Source organism: Pseudorca crassidens, chromosome 2 (assembly GCF_039906515.1).
Source record: "Pseudorca crassidens isolate mPseCra1 chromosome 2, mPseCra1.hap1, whole genome shotgun sequence".
In the NCBI taxonomy this organism is placed as follows: Eukaryota; Metazoa; Chordata; class Mammalia; order Artiodactyla; family Delphinidae; genus Pseudorca; species Pseudorca crassidens.
In genome coordinates, this window is record NC_090297.1 from 110888807 (window position 1) to 110904581 (window position 15775).

General features: G+C 56.3%; 2 protein-coding genes and 1 long non-coding RNA gene across 12 annotated transcripts; 1 reads left to right on the top strand and 2 right to left on the bottom strand.

The window, feature by feature from the left end:
• The first annotated feature begins 192 nt into the window (after positions 1-192).
• On the top strand, positions 193-1307 carry LOC137219406 (uncharacterized). Its single transcript, XR_010941113.1, has 2 exons — positions 193-492; positions 986-1307. It is a non-coding gene; the product is annotated as an uncharacterized lncRNA (long non-coding RNA).
• CRTC2 (CREB regulated transcription coactivator 2) lies at positions 1256-10873 on the bottom strand. 8 transcript variants are annotated; one of them, XM_067727867.1, is made up of 14 exons: positions 10629-10873; positions 7775-7876; positions 7581-7699; positions 6960-7019; positions 6269-6337; positions 5995-6098; positions 5865-5918; positions 5629-5693; positions 5478-5527; positions 5102-5346; positions 4333-4739; positions 2746-3015; positions 2040-2226; positions 1256-1908 (listed from the first exon to the last, which is right to left on the bottom strand). In XM_067727867.1, the coding sequence occupies exons 1-14, from the start codon at positions 10779-10781 to the stop codon at positions 1688-1690; spliced, it is 2106 nt and encodes a 701-aa protein (XP_067583968.1). In that variant the 5' UTR covers positions 10782-10873; the 3' UTR covers positions 1256-1687. The 8 variants fall into 8 exon arrangements, with proteins under 8 accessions (XP_067583968.1, XP_067583969.1, XP_067583973.1 ...); XM_067727868.1 differs by having other exon boundaries at positions 5865-5894; positions 10629-10871; XM_067727872.1 differs by lacking the exon at positions 10629-10873 and adding an exon at positions 10345-10502.
• A 529-nt stretch (positions 10874-11402) lies between these two features.
• On the bottom strand, positions 11403-15518 carry SLC39A1 (solute carrier family 39 member 1). Of its 3 annotated transcripts, none has more exons than XM_067727884.1 (4): positions 15425-15518; positions 14480-14698; positions 14190-14320; positions 11403-13052 (listed from the first exon to the last, which is right to left on the bottom strand). In XM_067727884.1, the coding sequence occupies exons 2-4, from the start codon at positions 14664-14666 to the stop codon at positions 12396-12398; spliced, it is 975 nt and encodes a 324-aa protein (XP_067583985.1). In that variant the 5' UTR covers positions 14667-14698; positions 15425-15518; the 3' UTR covers positions 11403-12395. The 3 variants fall into 3 exon arrangements, with proteins under 3 accessions (XP_067583985.1, XP_067583984.1, XP_067583986.1); XM_067727883.1 differs by lacking the exon at positions 15425-15518 and adding an exon at positions 15102-15376; XM_067727885.1 differs by lacking the exon at positions 15425-15518 and adding an exon at positions 14964-15100.
• Between the last annotated feature and the right edge of the window lie 257 nt (positions 15519-15775).

Genomic DNA, 15775 nt, shown 5'->3' on the forward strand with positions numbered 1-15775 from the left:
AAGGAAGAAGAAGCGGCCGAGGGCGCCGGGGCGCGGGGCGCCGTGAAGGGAGATCCGGGCGATCCCAGCGTCCCCGCTGCGCTGCGCCACGCGGGGACTGTGCTGCCGCGCCGCTCGCTCGCGCCGCACGGCCCTTCCGGCTCCTGCTGCGCTGGGGGCCGGGTGCTCCTCCGCGCGCCCCGCTTTCTCTGCTCCCCCCACCCCCCCTCCCCCCTCCCGGACCGCGGGCGCCGCGGCTCCCCCCAACCCCCAACCTCCCGGGCCGGCGGCCGTGACCCTGGCAGCGCCTGCCCAGCGCCCGACCGCCTGCAGCGCGACCCCTGGCGGCTGGGAGGGCCCCTTGCACCCAGGCGGCTTCTCACCAACCAACAATTGCCGCAGGACACTGACCCCTGAAGTCTGGGGCGCGCTCCCGTCCCACCCTCGGTCCTACTCAGACGTGGCTTTCCTGCCTGGGTGAAGGCCCTGAAAGCCTAGTTTGCGGAGACCCAGGTGGCTGCCCCTACTTCCAGGTTTAGGGCACACCGCATTCCCTTCCAGCCTAAGCCAGAAGCTCCGAGTTCTCTTTTCTGAAAATGACAAGTTTTGGAAAGAGGAAGAAAGGCCAGGACTGTAGGGTGTGGGAGAGCAGAAGAGGTGGGGGTAATGGAGAAGGGGCACTACTCTTCTGTGCTGCATGGGGGGAGAGAATAGAGGGCAGAAGCTCAGATGGTCAGAGGGCTAGCAACCCAAGCCAGAGAGAGGAAACCTCTTCAGAACAGGTTAGCACTCAAGCATCTGAATGAATGAGTGGAGAAGAGTGGGGAGGGTGAAGTGAATTCATGCATTGTGAGGGGGCAGGAATGAGACCTAGGAGCATGGGGTCAGAGGCTGGCCAGGTATCACTGCTAACTTCCAGGTCCTCTGGGCTTAAAGGGCCATAAAGAAGAGGGAGCCAACCTGAGACCTACCTGGCGTCAGTAGTTTTTAAATCCTCTCTCCTTAGGAGCCTTAGCACTGAGGCCAGCTACCCGGGAAAACTGGGATCATTCTACCAGAAAAATCCAGAGCCGAGAGCTCAGCCAGCAGTCACCTCTTCATCTCCTGACTCACTGCCAGGCCCTCAGGGTTGAGAAAGAGCAGTAACTTGTCCGGCCAGTCACAGCCCCTGTCCCCTGATGCTGCAGCAAGGCCCTGGACAGATGAGAGGGCCCGTGCCCCAAGAACTCCCTCGATCCCGACCTGCATCCCAAACAGCAGCCAACGACACCAAGGGTTTGATATGATTTTTTTATTAACATAATATATTTAATAAAAAATAATATCCACTCTGGCTCTCTCCTCCATTGCAAGGGGAAGAGTGGTGAGGAGGGGCTGGCACTGCCCACCCCTAGGCATCCGGACAAGCCCTGCCTCCAGGGCTCCCCTCTACCCCCTGCTTTCCAACAGGCTCTGACCTCCAGACAGACGGTTCAAAGTTACAAGTGCTTTAGGCCCTCCCTTGAGCTCCCCCAAGCCCCATCCCTTGTGCAGAATTCAGGGGCCACCTGGACAAACCCCTTGCCTTTTCTCATTCTTGGGATCCTCCGTTCATGTTAGAAAGAGGATCTGGGGGCAGAGAGTGAAGTCTCTACTGGCCAGGGGGGAAGGGAGGAAAGGGACAGTGATGGGGGACAGGGCCAAGAAGAGGGATGTCGATGAGGTGCCCTCACTGCAGCCGGTCACTGCGGAACGAGTCCTCCACAGCAGGGTCAGGCAGCAGGGCACAGGGGTCGCTCAGCATGTTGAGCCCCTCCAGGCCCAGAGGCTCCATGCGCAGCTCCTCCTCCAGCCCCAGCCCCAGCTCCAGCCCAGCTGCTGACACCTCAAAACCGGGCACTCCAGCCAGGGCTGCTGAAATCTCCTTAGAGAAACCGGGGGAAGGGTCTCCTGTGTGGGCAGAAGAGAAGAGTGAGGACCCCATGTCTTGCGAACTCTCCCAAGACCCCCTCAGTCTCCTGCTGTGCCACCAAATGTATCACGCCCTCCTTCCATCCCCCATCACCACCCACACCTCTTACCTGTGAGGATGATGTTAGGCCCTGAGCCATGGCGGGAACAGTGGGTTAAGTTCTGGTGGTTGAGGGCATGGGGGTCCTGGGGGCCACTCACTGGCCCCTCACCGCCTAAAAATCCAGGCCCTTCGGAAAAGCCAGGGGGATCCAGCGCCAGGCTGGTTGATGGGTTCTCCATGCTGAACTGCTCCAGCTATGGACACACAGACAGGCCTTGAGAAAGTAGGCTTCAGAACAGGGTGGTCCTGCCTGCCTTTGCCTAGCTCTGCTAACACATCCTCTTTGCCCAGTAATATTCATACACCTCCCCCTACCCCACCCCGCTTCCCACCTCCACCATGGGAACAAAAGCAGAGACGGCGGGAGATGGCCACAAGCACAGCGACAGAAGTGAGCACGGGGCCCAAAGTAGGTGTGGGCACCGTACCTACTGGGACAGAGCATGCGCGTGCCAGGAAGACAACGGGTCAAAGCAGTAGTCATCAAAGAGCAAGCTGCACGGAGGTAGCTGGGGGAGAGGGGCAGGAGTCGGGGTCAAATGCAGGAAGAGAGGAGCCCCAAGTTGGCGGTACTGTGTTACCTGGGGGCAGGTAAGAAGGCTCTCCCCCACCTAGATCTCCCAGTTCAAAATGCCCCCCTCGATACCACTCAGGCTCTTTTGGCCCACTCCCAGCCCCTCCCCTGCTTCTGAGCTAGGGACCCGGGTACTCACGTTCCCCAGGCTGAAGTCACTCATCGGCCGGTGGTAAGACTGTTGCCCATGCCCACTGGGGCTGGGTGGGTACAGTGTCCCATAGTGCAGCTGCCTGCCTGGGGGCTGCCCACCGGAGGGCTGCACTGAGCAGGCCTGAGAGGGCAGCCCTGGCTGCTGCAGAGGCTTTGGGGTGGGTGGCTGGGTGGGCAGAACCAAACTTGGGGGACTGTACGGGTATGGAGGCAGCCGCTGGTCACTGGGCAGCTTACTGGTGTCCAGGGCGACGCCCTGAAGAAAAGCAAGGAGAAAGGGGGAAGCTTACCCCTCAATGTGCCCCCTGAGAGGAGCTCTTTGTCAGGGCTTCCCACCCTTTTAAGCTGCGACTATTGTCAACACAAACCCAAAAGCGTTCCATTGGGCATCGCTGGGGTGCAACTACTCTCAAAAATGCGTCTCAGGATGAAAGTGACTGAGAGAGGTTAACACAAGGATAATTTTGAATCCACTCCAGGAGTCAACTATTCCTAAACCTTGGTACTTTAACTACTGTTAGTAATCAACTACTTGTGACACACCTCACAAGGGACTGATCACACAACAGTGACCTTGAGAATGGCTGTTCTAAAGCCTTGAAGAGGCCAGAGGGACTGTGAGAGGAAGGAGGGAGGAAGGAGGGAAGCTAGGCTTTTAGTCCAAGTTCCCAGAGAGCAGAGCCCTTGCTGGCCTGACCTCAGTCTTTCCTACAGAAAAGGGGACCTGCATAAAGATGGAACATAGAACACACATTCCAGGGAAGAACAACAGAGAAAGAAAGGGAAAGTAGGGGAGAGGAGAGGGGAAGAAGAGCGTTAGGGTGAAAGAAGGGGAGCAGAGAGAACAGAAAAGGGGAGAAGTATGGGGAGGGAGGGAAGAGCTAAGAATGTTGACACTGAGGAAAAAACCCTAAACCAAGAATTTTTAGTAATGGTCCCAACTCTTCCCTAACATGCTGTGTAAACTTGGACAAGTCACTTCCCTTCTGGGCCCCAGCCTCCTCATCTGTAAGATGAAGGGACTGGGCTCCATCCTCTGACAGTCTCTGACTCTATGAAATCTATGAAAGAAGGAGAGGAGATGGGAGAGCGGATGGGACAGGATGGAGGCAGGAGAAAAAAGACAGACAAGGAAAGAAGGATCGGAACAAAAAAGAGAGAAAAGGGAAAGGACAAGCTATCATTTGTCGAGCATGCACCCGGGCTAGGCATGGTGCTGCGTACTTTCCGTATGTGATTTCCTTTGATTCTTACATTGCTGTCCTGGTTTTACAGACGAGGGTGCTGAGGCTCAAAGAAGTTAAATAACTGTCCAAGGAGACTGCTAGTAAGACGTGGGGCCAGGATTTGAAATCAGAAAACTTAACCCCAGGGTTTGTATTCTTAAGCCAAGAGGAGACAAGGTGGCTAAGAGTGGGGCAGGCAGAGGACGGAGGAATGCAAGGGGATGGATGACAGCAGGAGTACAGGAGTTAAGAAGAGGTATTTGAGGAAAGCAGGGTGGGAGGGAGAGAACTTGGCAGGAGAAGGAAGGGAAGGGAGACAGACATGTAGGGAAGGCAGCCACGCATACCTGAGTGATGGAAGACAAGGTGGGTGACATTGTTGGCGAAAACTGTTTGGGCAGTTGCTGTTGGGACCTTCTGGCGTCGGCTGGGCCCGCGGGCAAACTCAGGGGACTGAGGGGCACACGGCGGTGGTGGGGAGAGGCCCCAGGGGTAGAAGCTGGGTAAGGGGGGGCACCCAGCACCGGAGATGAAGCAGAAGAGGAGGAAGAGGAGGAGGAGAGGGCCGGGGCGCTGAGTGAGGGGTGACCCAGGGAGGTGGTGGACAGTGCATGGCGGGCCAAGGAGGAGGCAGGCAGTGAGGGGTGACTGTGGGAGCCCTGGAGCTGGGGCTGAGGACTGCTCAGGGAAGCCTGGAGGTTGGGATTGCTTAGGGAAGACTGCAAGGATGGGTGGCTGAGAGGTGAATGAAGTCCTGTAGGCACAGACAAAAAACCAGAGATGCCAACATTACTGATGGGAACTGGGCCCCTTTCTGCCCAGAATGGGTAGCAGTGGCCAGACTATGGAAGTGGCAACACAATGTCCTCCCTACTCTGTCCCTGACAGTCAGGATGGCATTGCCCGCTTGGGGGTTGCTCTCCATCTTCTTTCTAGGAAAAGCCACACCTACCAGTTCTCACTGGCAGAAAACTGCTGTGAGGGAATCCTGGGGTACACAGGTGAAGGGCTGGTGTGGGCAGTCACAGGAGAATCCCAAGGTGCTTGAGCCTCCCACCCCTTCGTCCCTCCAGCTAGACAGCACCCCAGGGACACACAGCCAAGACAGCCACTCACCTGGTGCATCATAGCCTGGGCCCAGGCCCAGGCCCCCGCTGATGCCCAGGTGGGTCATGGTGTGGGTCAAATTGGAGGTACTGTTGCCCCCACTCAGGCTGGGGTAGACTGTCTCCTCTGGGTCCAGGGGGGTGGGCAGCGGTGGGGGAAAGTGCAGGTTGGTGAGGTCAGGTAGGGAGCCTCCCGTGTTCATGGCAGGTGGGAGGACAGGCACAGTGGCAGGCTGGTCAGGAGATGGAAAGATGCTGGGGAAGGAGAGGAAAAGATGTAAATGGGGATGGGGGGGCAGTGGTCAGGGAAGGGCAGAGATCAGCCCTCCACATTTCCCTTTGCTTCCCTCCTCCACCCGCTCAGCTGACCTCCGAGAGATACGTACTTAATTCCAGGGACTTCACAGGACCGAGGTCGGGAGGAGGATGAGGACAGCTGAGGAAAGAAGGAAGAAGGTGGCAAATGAGGACAGAGCTCAGTGGAGGACCCTGAAGACCCGTCCCATGGAAAGAAGAGGGACAGTGGGCCACGCCTACCTTCTTAGCATCCCATGGTTTCAGCAAATGCTTGTCATCTGGCAAGTTCTCCTCAATAGCAGGGACTTGAAAGAGAAAGACTGGTGATGAGAGGGTTGAAGAAGAAGGCAGGACAGGAAGCAGACGCAAGTGGAAGGGCTCCCACCCCCTGGCCCTGAACAAAGCTCCCAACACCAGCCCAGAGATTCTCTGGCATTCAGTACCCGCACATATCAAATGCGGTGAGGAACACATACCTTTGGAGTCCGTTTCGCCATCCAGAAAACCTGCAAAGGATACGGCGGAGCTGGCTGCAGTGCCCACTTGCCTACCTGCTTCAAACAAAAGCTCCACGGCTACTCCCTCCCCTGGGACATGGCCACTTACCTCCCCGGCGGCTGGGCAGGACGCTGGGGGGTGCAGGGCCTGGATAAGTGTCCTGAGGGCTGGGGTTCATCACACTTGTGTGAAGGGCAGAGTCAGAGCTTGTCCTGTGGGGGGAAAAGAGATGAGCTGCCACCTGTGACAGTCTTCCTGGTCCTCATGCCCTGCTCAGTAGGGGAAAACACTAGCTGGGCTGGGACAGGGTGGGGTGAGAGAGCAGGGCCCCAGAAACTACAGATAAGAAGAGATGTGGCCTAAAGAAGGCAAGGGCCATCACCTGTTAAGTGCAGATGGTAGTCGAAACAACTGCCCCTTCTCTGCAGGGAAATTGCCCCAGGGCATTGTCCTGGGATGGAAAAACAAAGTGATGAGGAGGAAGGCTAGCAATGGACCAGAGGGCAGGCACGGGGGTTGGAAAGTGTGGGGCAGCCAAGAGGGCTGGGCACCCAGGATCATCATGCCTCTTTCTTTCTGGTTCTGCTGATATCTGTGATCCGTGAACCCTCTCCCCAAACAACCTAGGAGATCTGGAAATAACTCCTCTCTGCCAGGACAAGCTGAATAGGAATCCTGGAGCCCAGCCACTGTGCTGGGTGTAAGTCTTAGGGATGAGATGGACAGGGGAAGGGTTCAGAAATCTGAATGCCAGAACACTGCACCTGGCACCCACTCTTGACAGGAGGCAGCCATTTTCACCTGCCACCCTACCATTCTCCCCTCCCCCCACACACACCCCAGCTGCCATTAGTCCTGCTCTGGCTGGACTGGGAGGCTTGGCCACACGTGTCAACATGGCCAAGACTGGACTCTGACCCACCTACTCCACCTACCCCCACCCCTCCCAGCCCTGCCATTACGGGAGGAGGTACTGCTGAAAGCCTGGCCCAGCGGGCCCAAACCCAAGCCCAGCTCCCGCCAGAGACAAGTCAGAGAGTGGGCAGGAGATCCTGCCCGCCCTGGACACTGACCTCCGCCAGCTGGACTCCGGGGGAGGAGATAAGTAGGCAGGACTATAGGGAGAGCTGTCAATGTGAAGAGCACCAGTTAAGGGAAAAAGTGAGGAGGGGGTGGACGGGAGAGAGACCAGATGAGAGAAAAATAACAGAAGGCCGCAGACGAGTTGTTTCAGGAAACAAACACCTTTCTCCTCCTCTACAAGGGGCAACAATAGGGGCAAAGAATGGAAGAGAAAAAGGAGCTGGAAAATATAGGTGAATATCTAGGCAGGGTTTGGGGGAGACAGGTCTGTGGAGGTCTCTGAGACTGAAAGCTATGAACAGAAATGTGAGCAGGAGGGAAGCAAAATCCCTGTAGCATGAGACATATCACGGAGCCCTGCCTCCAGCAGCCAAGAGCAAGCTGAAGTGAGGACGGTCAGAGATGGAGGACACAGTCTCAGGAGGCGCAGCTCCCTGTCACAGCAGCCAGTGCTGAAACACGCACCAAATGTCACTTTTCAGGGAACCTGGGTAAAGGAGAGCTCCCGCAGGATGGCACTGGACAACACTTCAGGTCCCTTTTCCTACCATGAGTTCCTGAGGAACCCCACCCCATTGCCCTCCAGACTCCGCAGCCCCTCAGTGAAGGATATGTGGCGGGGGTAGCGGCGAAGTGGGGACACCATTCTTCGGGGATCTCGCTGCACCCGTTCCACCAGCCCGTGGTGCCGAGTGCTCCGGGATGAATCCAAAGGGGAGTGGAGGGGGCTCTGCCAAAAGAGACAGGCAAGTCAACAGAGGGAGGTGCGTGAGAGCCTGCGCTCCCCCAGCTGGTGTCCACTCACCTGGAACTCAGCCAGGCCACAGCCAATCTGGTTCACGTTGGGCAGAGAGCCACCATAATGGGAGCTCCTTGTGTATGCCAGTCGCAGTTTTTGGGCCTGTAACTGAGACATGGAGGACAAATGGGAATGTCAGGGAGGGTCCTGAGCACTGTTCCTGTGGCCATCCTTGCCATCCCTGTCTCCAGGACATGCTACTATTGCTGCTGCTTTTAAGAGATCTGCCAGAAGAAAAGCCAGTACTGGGGAGAAGGTCCACTGAGACCTGGTGCAAACAATCTGCCCTAGCTCTTCCTCAGGCTGCCCCCATCAATGCTATCACTAATGCCTGGCATCACCCTGCCAGGTGGAGCCTGATACTCTGCTCAGGGCCTGTCCTAGTCGGCATCAGTCTAAACAGAGTCCCTGAGGGGTTGCCAGGAGCCCCTAGGCTAGTCACATGGGTTAACTCCTGGGGAAGGGTGCCTATTAGGCACCTCTGCTTTCCCTTCCAGATGTGTCCAGGACTAACTGGAAGACAAGGGAAGGGCCACAGGTGGATGCCATAGAGCCATAGCTGCCAGCCTCTTTCCTCCCCACTCTGGAGGGCAGGCACAAGCTCCTGGGCTCTGCCATTTGCCCAGCCTCAGGAAGGCTACACAGAGCCTGTACCTCCCAAACTAGAACAACTAAGGAATGATGGCTCTTCGAACTGGAAAAACAGTGCCAAAACAAAGAAGCATTCTTCTACATAGTCCTAAAGCCCCTGAATTGGTAGGGGAGCCTGGAGAATGGGGGTGAGAAAAGCAGCAGCCCACTCCAGCCTGGCCCAGAGCTGTCTCCTTGGCCTCATCCTCACTTTGGGGAGATACGTCTGGCACCGGAGTAAGACACCACAACCCTCAGCCTGGCATGGTTTTAGTCTGCCTAAAGGTCTCATGTCCCTCTGTGAGAGGTGAGCACCTACTTCTAAGACTCAGCTACTGCCACCCCAGCCAAATGAGACCCAGGGCAGCTGATGAGTGGTTAAGATTCTAAGAGCTTCCAGGGGTCACACCGTTGTGCATAGGGCAACAACAGAATTGACTTTCTGTTCCAAGAGGTCAGTCCAGTGAGTTTAGCAGGCACTATGCTGACCTTTGGGCCACTTCAAGACTGCTACTAATATACATGATAACCCCAGTTTCCAGGAGTATAGGCCCCAAAGGCCACATCTGCCTCAAATGAGACTTCCCAGCTGGCCAGATAACAGGCTGAGCTCCAGGTCTCTAATCCCTAGCTTTAGACTCTTGGGTCCCCAGGCCCTGGACATGTATGCCCACTAGATTTTTTTATGTGCAGAAGAAAAGTTATCCAACAGGGGCAAGGTGAGTGGAGGGGACCTTTTGACAGACCAAGGCACCACAAAGAAAGAAGGCCCAGTTTTGAGCTTTTGTTTGTACCTATAAGCCCTAAGATCCCACCATTCCTCCGTTGTCAGATGGAGGTCAGCCTCTGGCCCACCTTCCTGCCTCTGCCCCCACTTTGATCAAAAGCTCCTAAAGGGGGGACAGTCCACAGTTAGACCATGGTCCTCACGGCAGTTAGAGGGGGTTATGCACACACACACACACACACACACACACACACACGATTTGCTTCCCCACCTAACTTTCTCTGTTCTGACTCCCAAAAACTAGGACACATGGTCTCTAGAGACTTAAAAGAGTAAAAAACACAAAAAAGACTAACAGAGTCAAGGGAGACACACACAAAAATACAACCAGAGTTACAGTCATAGGCAGGTTCAATCAAAGGCAGTCAGACGAGCAGAAAGAACTTTGAAATGTGGTATTTATGTTCGGCCATCCATCACCCCTTAAATTCCTTCTAGCTCCCTGCCATAAGGGATCACTGCAATATCCTCACCTGCTGTTTTGAGAATAATGTGTCCCTAAATTAGGACTGCATACCAGCTGGGCAAACTCCCACCCCTCTCTCTCTCTGACATCCAGCCCTGGGAAGCAAGAAACCAAGATCAGGGGGCTTCAGAAGCAACGCCGCCAGGATTCCTTCTTTCTGGAACTTCCCAGGAATGAATATTCCCTACACACAGAAGACCCTCCAAGGCACCCCATAACTGACCCACAAAACAGTCATCTCTCTAGAAAGTTCAGCTAACCATCAGGTTCCACATAACCTATAGCCAACTGGTTACCCTCTTTCAAGATCCAAAGCCCTATCTCTCCTCCAAGGCGGCCAGGGCAAAATACCACCAGTCTGTGAGCAATGGACCTCACCTTCATTCACGTCAGGAAACCACAAGAAGTATTTGAAAAAGGAAGCAACGGGACGGGACGCAGGAGGGGACTTCCTGGCCCACTATACCCAGCGCTGCCGTTCAAACCACTCAAGGGGCCCTTTCCCGGAGATACTAACTGCCAAGAGTAGCACAACAGGGCAGAGGGACCAGATGAGAGGAGATCACCAACTGAGAAGAGCCAGACTAGGGCAAGCAGGCCATCCCCCAACCCCATAACCCAACATAGAAGATGCTTCAGCAGAGTCCCTGAGAGAACTCAATCAGAGATGCACAAGGACCACCCACCTTCTACCTCCGCCGGGCTTCGGGGACCATCTCCTCTCTCTGTCCACTCCTGCCTCACTTTCTCAGTTCCCATTCGTTCCCAAACCCTCCAGCCTATCTGGAGTTTCGACCTCCTCCCGCAAACCCGTCTTCCTGCCCCCCGGCCCTCCACCCGTGCCTCCCAGACGGAGGCGCCCGCTACCCCGGCCGCGTTCCGCCTCTTTCGCTGCGGCTCCCGCCCCCGCCCCGCCTCTCGGCTCCCCGTTCGAGAAGTGCTCTGCTCCGCTCCCGCTTGCCGGCGCGGCCCCTCACCCGGGTGGAGCCGATGTCCATCATCACCTCCTCGAAGGCCGCCGTCTCCTCGGCCTGACGCTGCTTCTGCAGCGCGATCTTCTCACTAAACTTGCGCGGATTGGAAGCTGAGGCCGTGGCCGAGCCGGGCCCGTTCGCCCCCGACGTCGCCATCTTCCTCCCCCGTCCCTCCCCGCCACCCTCCCAATACAAGCCACGGCCTGCGCCGCGGGCCCCGGCCCGGCTCTTCCAGCCGTAGCCGCCGCCGCCGCCGCCGCCTCAGCAAGCACCGCGAACCCGGCCCCAGCCTAGCCCTGACCTGCTGCGCGCGGGGACCGCCGGGAATTATAGTTTGTTTACGTGACTCCTTCGCAGCCGCAGTCACGCAATACGGGAGAGGAAACGGACACCATTTCCCAGCTGCCCTGTTGACTGCGGGAACTGGGGACTTTGCTCCTCCCTCTCGGCTCCTCCCTGCGCGGGGCAAACTGGGAAGAGTAGTTCTGCATTGGTCCCGAGCCTACAAACGCGAAGGGGCGAGGGATTAAAGAGAGGAAAGGAAAAGGGAGGAAAGGGAAGGGGTGGAGACAGGGAAGGGGTGGAGACAGGGAAGGAAGCAGGAAGAGACAAGAGGAAAAATTTGGTCATCTTCAGGGAAGGGAACTAGAGGGGCCTGAATGTAAACAGTGAGATCACGGATATTCAAACAGCCCTAAACATCTGGGAGTCAGGCCCTCTCAGACTTGCCATGTGCCCACCCCTTTCCCAAGACAAATGAATCAGATACCGTACAGATGTGTAGAAACTTGTTTTATTTGGGTAACATGTCCCAGAACAGGTCAGTTAGTAAAATAGATTCTAGAATATATGGCCCTATGCACAGCCCTCCCGGCCCAAAAAATAACCCTGGGGGCGAGCCTTCCCCTTCCCCCTTGGGATCCTCTGGTATAAAAAAGTTTTGGCATCTCAGTGTTTATCATCTAGGCACGGGGCACCATGTCCATTTTCAGTATTCCTAGGGTACAGCAGTAGTGGGGGACGGTAGCTCTGCCAACCTGCCCCCCACCCCACCTCAGCAAACATTTCTGTCCCACCCCACAATCTGGGACCAAAACAAAGAGCAAGCAGACCCCTTCCACTAAGGTGCTGGGCAGGGCTCAGTGCCATCACTTGTGCTTTGAGAAAGTGGGAGGGGATTTATTTGGCACTTTAAAAATACAGGAGTGACCAGGGCTGGAGAAGCCAGAGAAGGTACCAAAACTGGCAGGAAGATGCCATTTGGCAATAGTCCCCTGGGAGAAGGGAAGAGGAAGATAGATATGAAAGTAGGAGCTAAGAAAAGTTGGAGGGGTCCACTCCAAGTGACAGAGGGCTGAAATGGGCTAGAACCAACAGGACTGCTGACTCTGGGCCTATGCCCTCTCTATACCTCTATCCCACAGCAGCTGGGTACCCACCTCTGGCCTCCCAACTACCAGCTTGTCCCTATGTGTAGTGTCTGATCCCTGATACCAGCACTCAGTGTCTTCCCCAATACTAATGTCCCTTGATCATGTCTCTAGTGACTTGACCATCTTTTCTCCCTTGGGCCTGGGGGCCAGGCTCTTGTCTGCCCACTTCCCTCTCATTGGCCAAATAGTGCCAAAGTCTCCATCCTTACCTCCCAGAGAACTCTTTGGTCCTCAGTACCTCCCTTCCCCACTCCTTCCTATTCCCCACACACTGGGAGAGGGGGAGGAAGGTCCAGGGCACGTGATACCCAACCTCCCGTGCGTATCTTGGAGCCCCCTAGACTTGGATAAAGAGCAGGCCAGTGAGCAGGGCAAAGCCTCCTAGGAGCAGAATGACCTTGAGGATTCTCTGCTCAGAAGTGGCCAGCTCCTGGGGCAGGATTTCCAGGAAGGTGATATAGAGAAAGGTGCCAGCCGCCATGCCCTCCAGCACAGACTGAGCCAGCTGGTGCAGTGGCCCTGCTGACTCTGCCAGAGCTGCACCCAGTCCAATGCCCAGGGGTGTCATGCATGAGAAGAGGATCCCACAGCCAGCCACAACCTGTGCTCGCAGGTGGCTCTGCAGCAGCCGCAGGGATAAGCTAACTGCCAGGATACCCTTGTGGAGCAGCAAAGCCAGGCACAACTCCATGGCCCGAGCCCGGTCTCGCTGCAGCCCCACTGCCAGTCCCTCAAACACTGAATGCAGGGCCAGGGAGAAGACCAGTACACAGGCACGTAGGGCTGAGGGGGCTGCCGGGGCTCCACCTGCCTGTGGGACCTCTGGTCTGTCATTCCAGTGCTGCAGCCCACCATTCGCTGTTCCCAGCAAAGCCCTCATGTCCTCTCGAGGCGGTGGCCCCGACTGTTCCTTGTAAGCCATCGTGATCTGCTCCATCACCAGGACCAGGAAGAAGCCCATGGCCAGGATGAACTCTTGTAGGGGGAACTGGAGCTGTGGGCAAAGGGGACAGCGTGGACTTCAGGAGACAGGCCAAGAATGGGGAGGAAGAGTCAGATGCAGAGTTTAGTGGAGTCCCAGTTACACAGACCTGAGTTCCCACACACAGAGCCACTCTCAGTTACACAAAAATATAGTCACTTGGTGCCATAGATACCGTACAGATTATGGTGTCACTCCCAGTGTTACATGTAGATCATGGTTTCTCAACTTTAGTACTATTAACATTTCGGATTGGATAATTCTTTCATGTAGAGGGCTGTCCTGTGCACTGTAGGATGTTTAGCAGCATCCCTAGCCTATACCCATTAGATGCCAGTTAGCAAGCCCTCCTTCCCTGAGTTGGGACAACCAAAAAGTCTCCAGACATTATCGAATGTTTTCTGGGGAGGTGGGGGTGAGGGTGGGAGGATGACAGGGGTGGGCAAAACCACCCCCAGCTGAAAGTCACTGAGGTAGATGGACACAAAGTGTCACATGTAGGCCACACATTGGCCCACTTTCCCAAATGCTCACACACAGAGCCACATACTGTCATGGGGACAATCAGGCTTACACACAGTCACACAGAGACACAAGTCACTCAGTCACAGACGAACAGTTACATTCAGTGTTACTTCCTCACTTCCTCCAACTGTCTCAGTTTTTCCAATAAGACTGTCCTATGCCTTGGACTTAATCTTCCCCACATCCTACTTCCTTGAGTTATGTAGCCTTTTGGTCAGCAACACCGGGTCCCTGGAAATTGCCTCCTACCTGTCCCAGGCCTGTAGGGACCTCTATCTCCAGCCCTTCAGGAAAGGGTGAAGGGTGAAGATGATTCTTGGAGGGCTATTAACTTCCTGGAGGCTGAAACTAGAGAAACCTTACAGATAGGTCACACACCTGGTAATAGGGTTCCTCACACTGTCACAAAGGGCACATAGGGGTCACATAGGGACTGAGAGGGTGAGAACCTATAGAAAGAGTTATGCTCTATGACTAAAAATCACAGCTCATGGGGTCACAAGCCAAGAGCCTTCCATACAGTCGTGGAGTGACACGTGGACAGATCCATACAAACCACCGCTCCCAGAGGTATGTGATTGAACACCACATACAAAGGGTCACATGCAGATGACCGGGGCTCACCGTCACATGAAGGGCTGCCAGGGCCTCATCTATGGCAGCCAGGTAGTCAGGCAGCAGGTCCAGGAGACATGTGGCCAGAAAGACACCACCCGCAAAGCAGCTTACCAGACTCAGGGCTTTTTGGCGGGAGGCTGGGCAGGAGTGGAGCACAGAAGGGAATGAGCAAATGAGCCCCACTACCCAACCTAAGCAATAGTCACTCTTGCCGTCCCCTCTTAGGTCACCTTCCTTAGCCCCAGAGCCTTCCCTCCTCCAAGCGTCCATGGCAGCAGGGAAAAGGAGAGGCTTACCTGAGGCTTCAGGGTTAGCGCCGGGCCGGCGCAGCACGCAGATGGGCACCAGACTGCAGATGAGAGTGAGTACCAGCAACAACACCAGGGCCCCCAACTTCACCTCCAGTCCCATGGGCACTGGGGGCTCCGAGGCTGCTGCCTCGGGGCGCCACACCAGGAGCTCTGGTTCTCCCCAGGGCCCCATGGCGGCTGTGGTAGCTCCAATGACTCTCAGACCTAGGAAGACAGGGTGAGTGGGGGAGTGGTCACAAGGGAAATATGGGGCCAAGGAAAGGGGAAGGCTGGTCAGCAGAACGCAGCTCCCTCACCCCAGCCACTCTGTGACCTTCCCTATCCCAGTGTGACTCATCCACTCCTGTACTGGGAATATCACTCTTTCCCCTCAGACTTTATCCCTTTCAAGTGACTTTTTCAAGTGACTCATTCAGGGACCTAGCAAGGGGGAAACTGAGGCATGAGGACTGTGTGGATATCTCATTACCCTTTCACGCGGAGCTCCCAGAAAACTAGAGAGCTGGGGTCCTCTAAGCAAAGGAGAGGTCAAGCCTCCTTTCCAGGAAGGAATGGATGAAGCGAAGAGGGTTCAGGGAGAGATGTCATGGGTAGCTTCGTGGACCACCTGAACAGGGAGAGCTGGGGTGCTCCCCCGCTCCCATTTCCCCAGCGCCATCCCCCCGAGAGCAGAGAGCGACCGTTTCAGGCCACAGGCTGGGATGTCGGGGCAAACGACCAAAGAGGGGCCCTAGGCGTCTGGGGTCCCGGGACGGGCTGACCCAACAACTGAGGGCGGTGTCTGGAAGTCCGGGCTCCGGGAGGCGGGGTTTGAGGCCGCCAGCGTGCCGGGAAGCTGAAGAAGAACGTGAGAGCCCGGACTCCAGCTCGTAGGCCCCGAGAAGCCTGGGCGGCCGACCCAGATCCCGCTCTCTGGGATCCCGCACTCACCTCTCGAGGGTCTCACTACAAGGCACCCGCTCTGTTCCGGCCTCCAGTCGGGAATTCCCGCCCCTCCCCATCGTTTACCCCTCCCCCCGCAGCCGCGGCGTACCGACCCCCCCAGTAGCCAATGACAGCGCCCAGAGGGCGGGGCCATACTGGGAGTGACGTGAGCTAGGAGCAATCAGAGACCAGCAGCCAGAGCCCGGCTGAGCCGAAGACAACCGGGGCGGGGCAAGGGAAAGGAATTCGGAGAGCACCTAGGGGCTGAGGGGCTGAGGGCCTGGGACGCTGTGGTGGAGGTCTGACCAGCGAACGTGGCCGGTCAACGAAGGCTTCCGATCCTTTGAAGATTCTAAA

What these genes read in the sequence shown, in the direction of transcription:
- CRTC2 (XM_067727867.1), bottom strand. Translation starts at nt 10,781, where the DNA reads ATGGCGACGTCGGGGGCGAACGGGCCCGGCTCGGCCACGGCCTCAGCT. An exon ending in CGCCGCTACCCCCGCCACAT is followed by an intron (nt 7,020 to 7,580) that starts ATCCTTCACTGA and finishes TGCTCTTCACAT; the next exon opens with TGACAGCTCTCCCTATAGTC. An exon ending in CCTGCCCAGCCGCCGGGGAG is followed by an intron (nt 5,919 to 5,994) that starts GTAAGTGGCCAT and finishes TGGGCACTGCAG; the next exon opens with CCAGCTCCGCCGTATCCTTT.
- SLC39A1 (XM_067727883.1), bottom strand. Translation starts at nt 15,138, where the DNA reads ATGGGAGCGGGGGAGCACCCCAGCTCTCCCTGTTCAG. An exon ending in CCCCAGCTCTCCCTGTTCAG is followed by an intron (nt 14,699 to 15,101) that starts GTGGTCCACGAA and finishes CTGTCTTCCTAG; the next exon opens with GTCTGAGAGTCATTGGAGCT. An exon ending in CGCTAACCCTGAAGCCTCAG is followed by an intron (nt 14,321 to 14,479) that starts GTAAGCCTCTCC and finishes ACTCCTGCCCAG; the next exon opens with CCTCCCGCCAAAAAGCCCTG.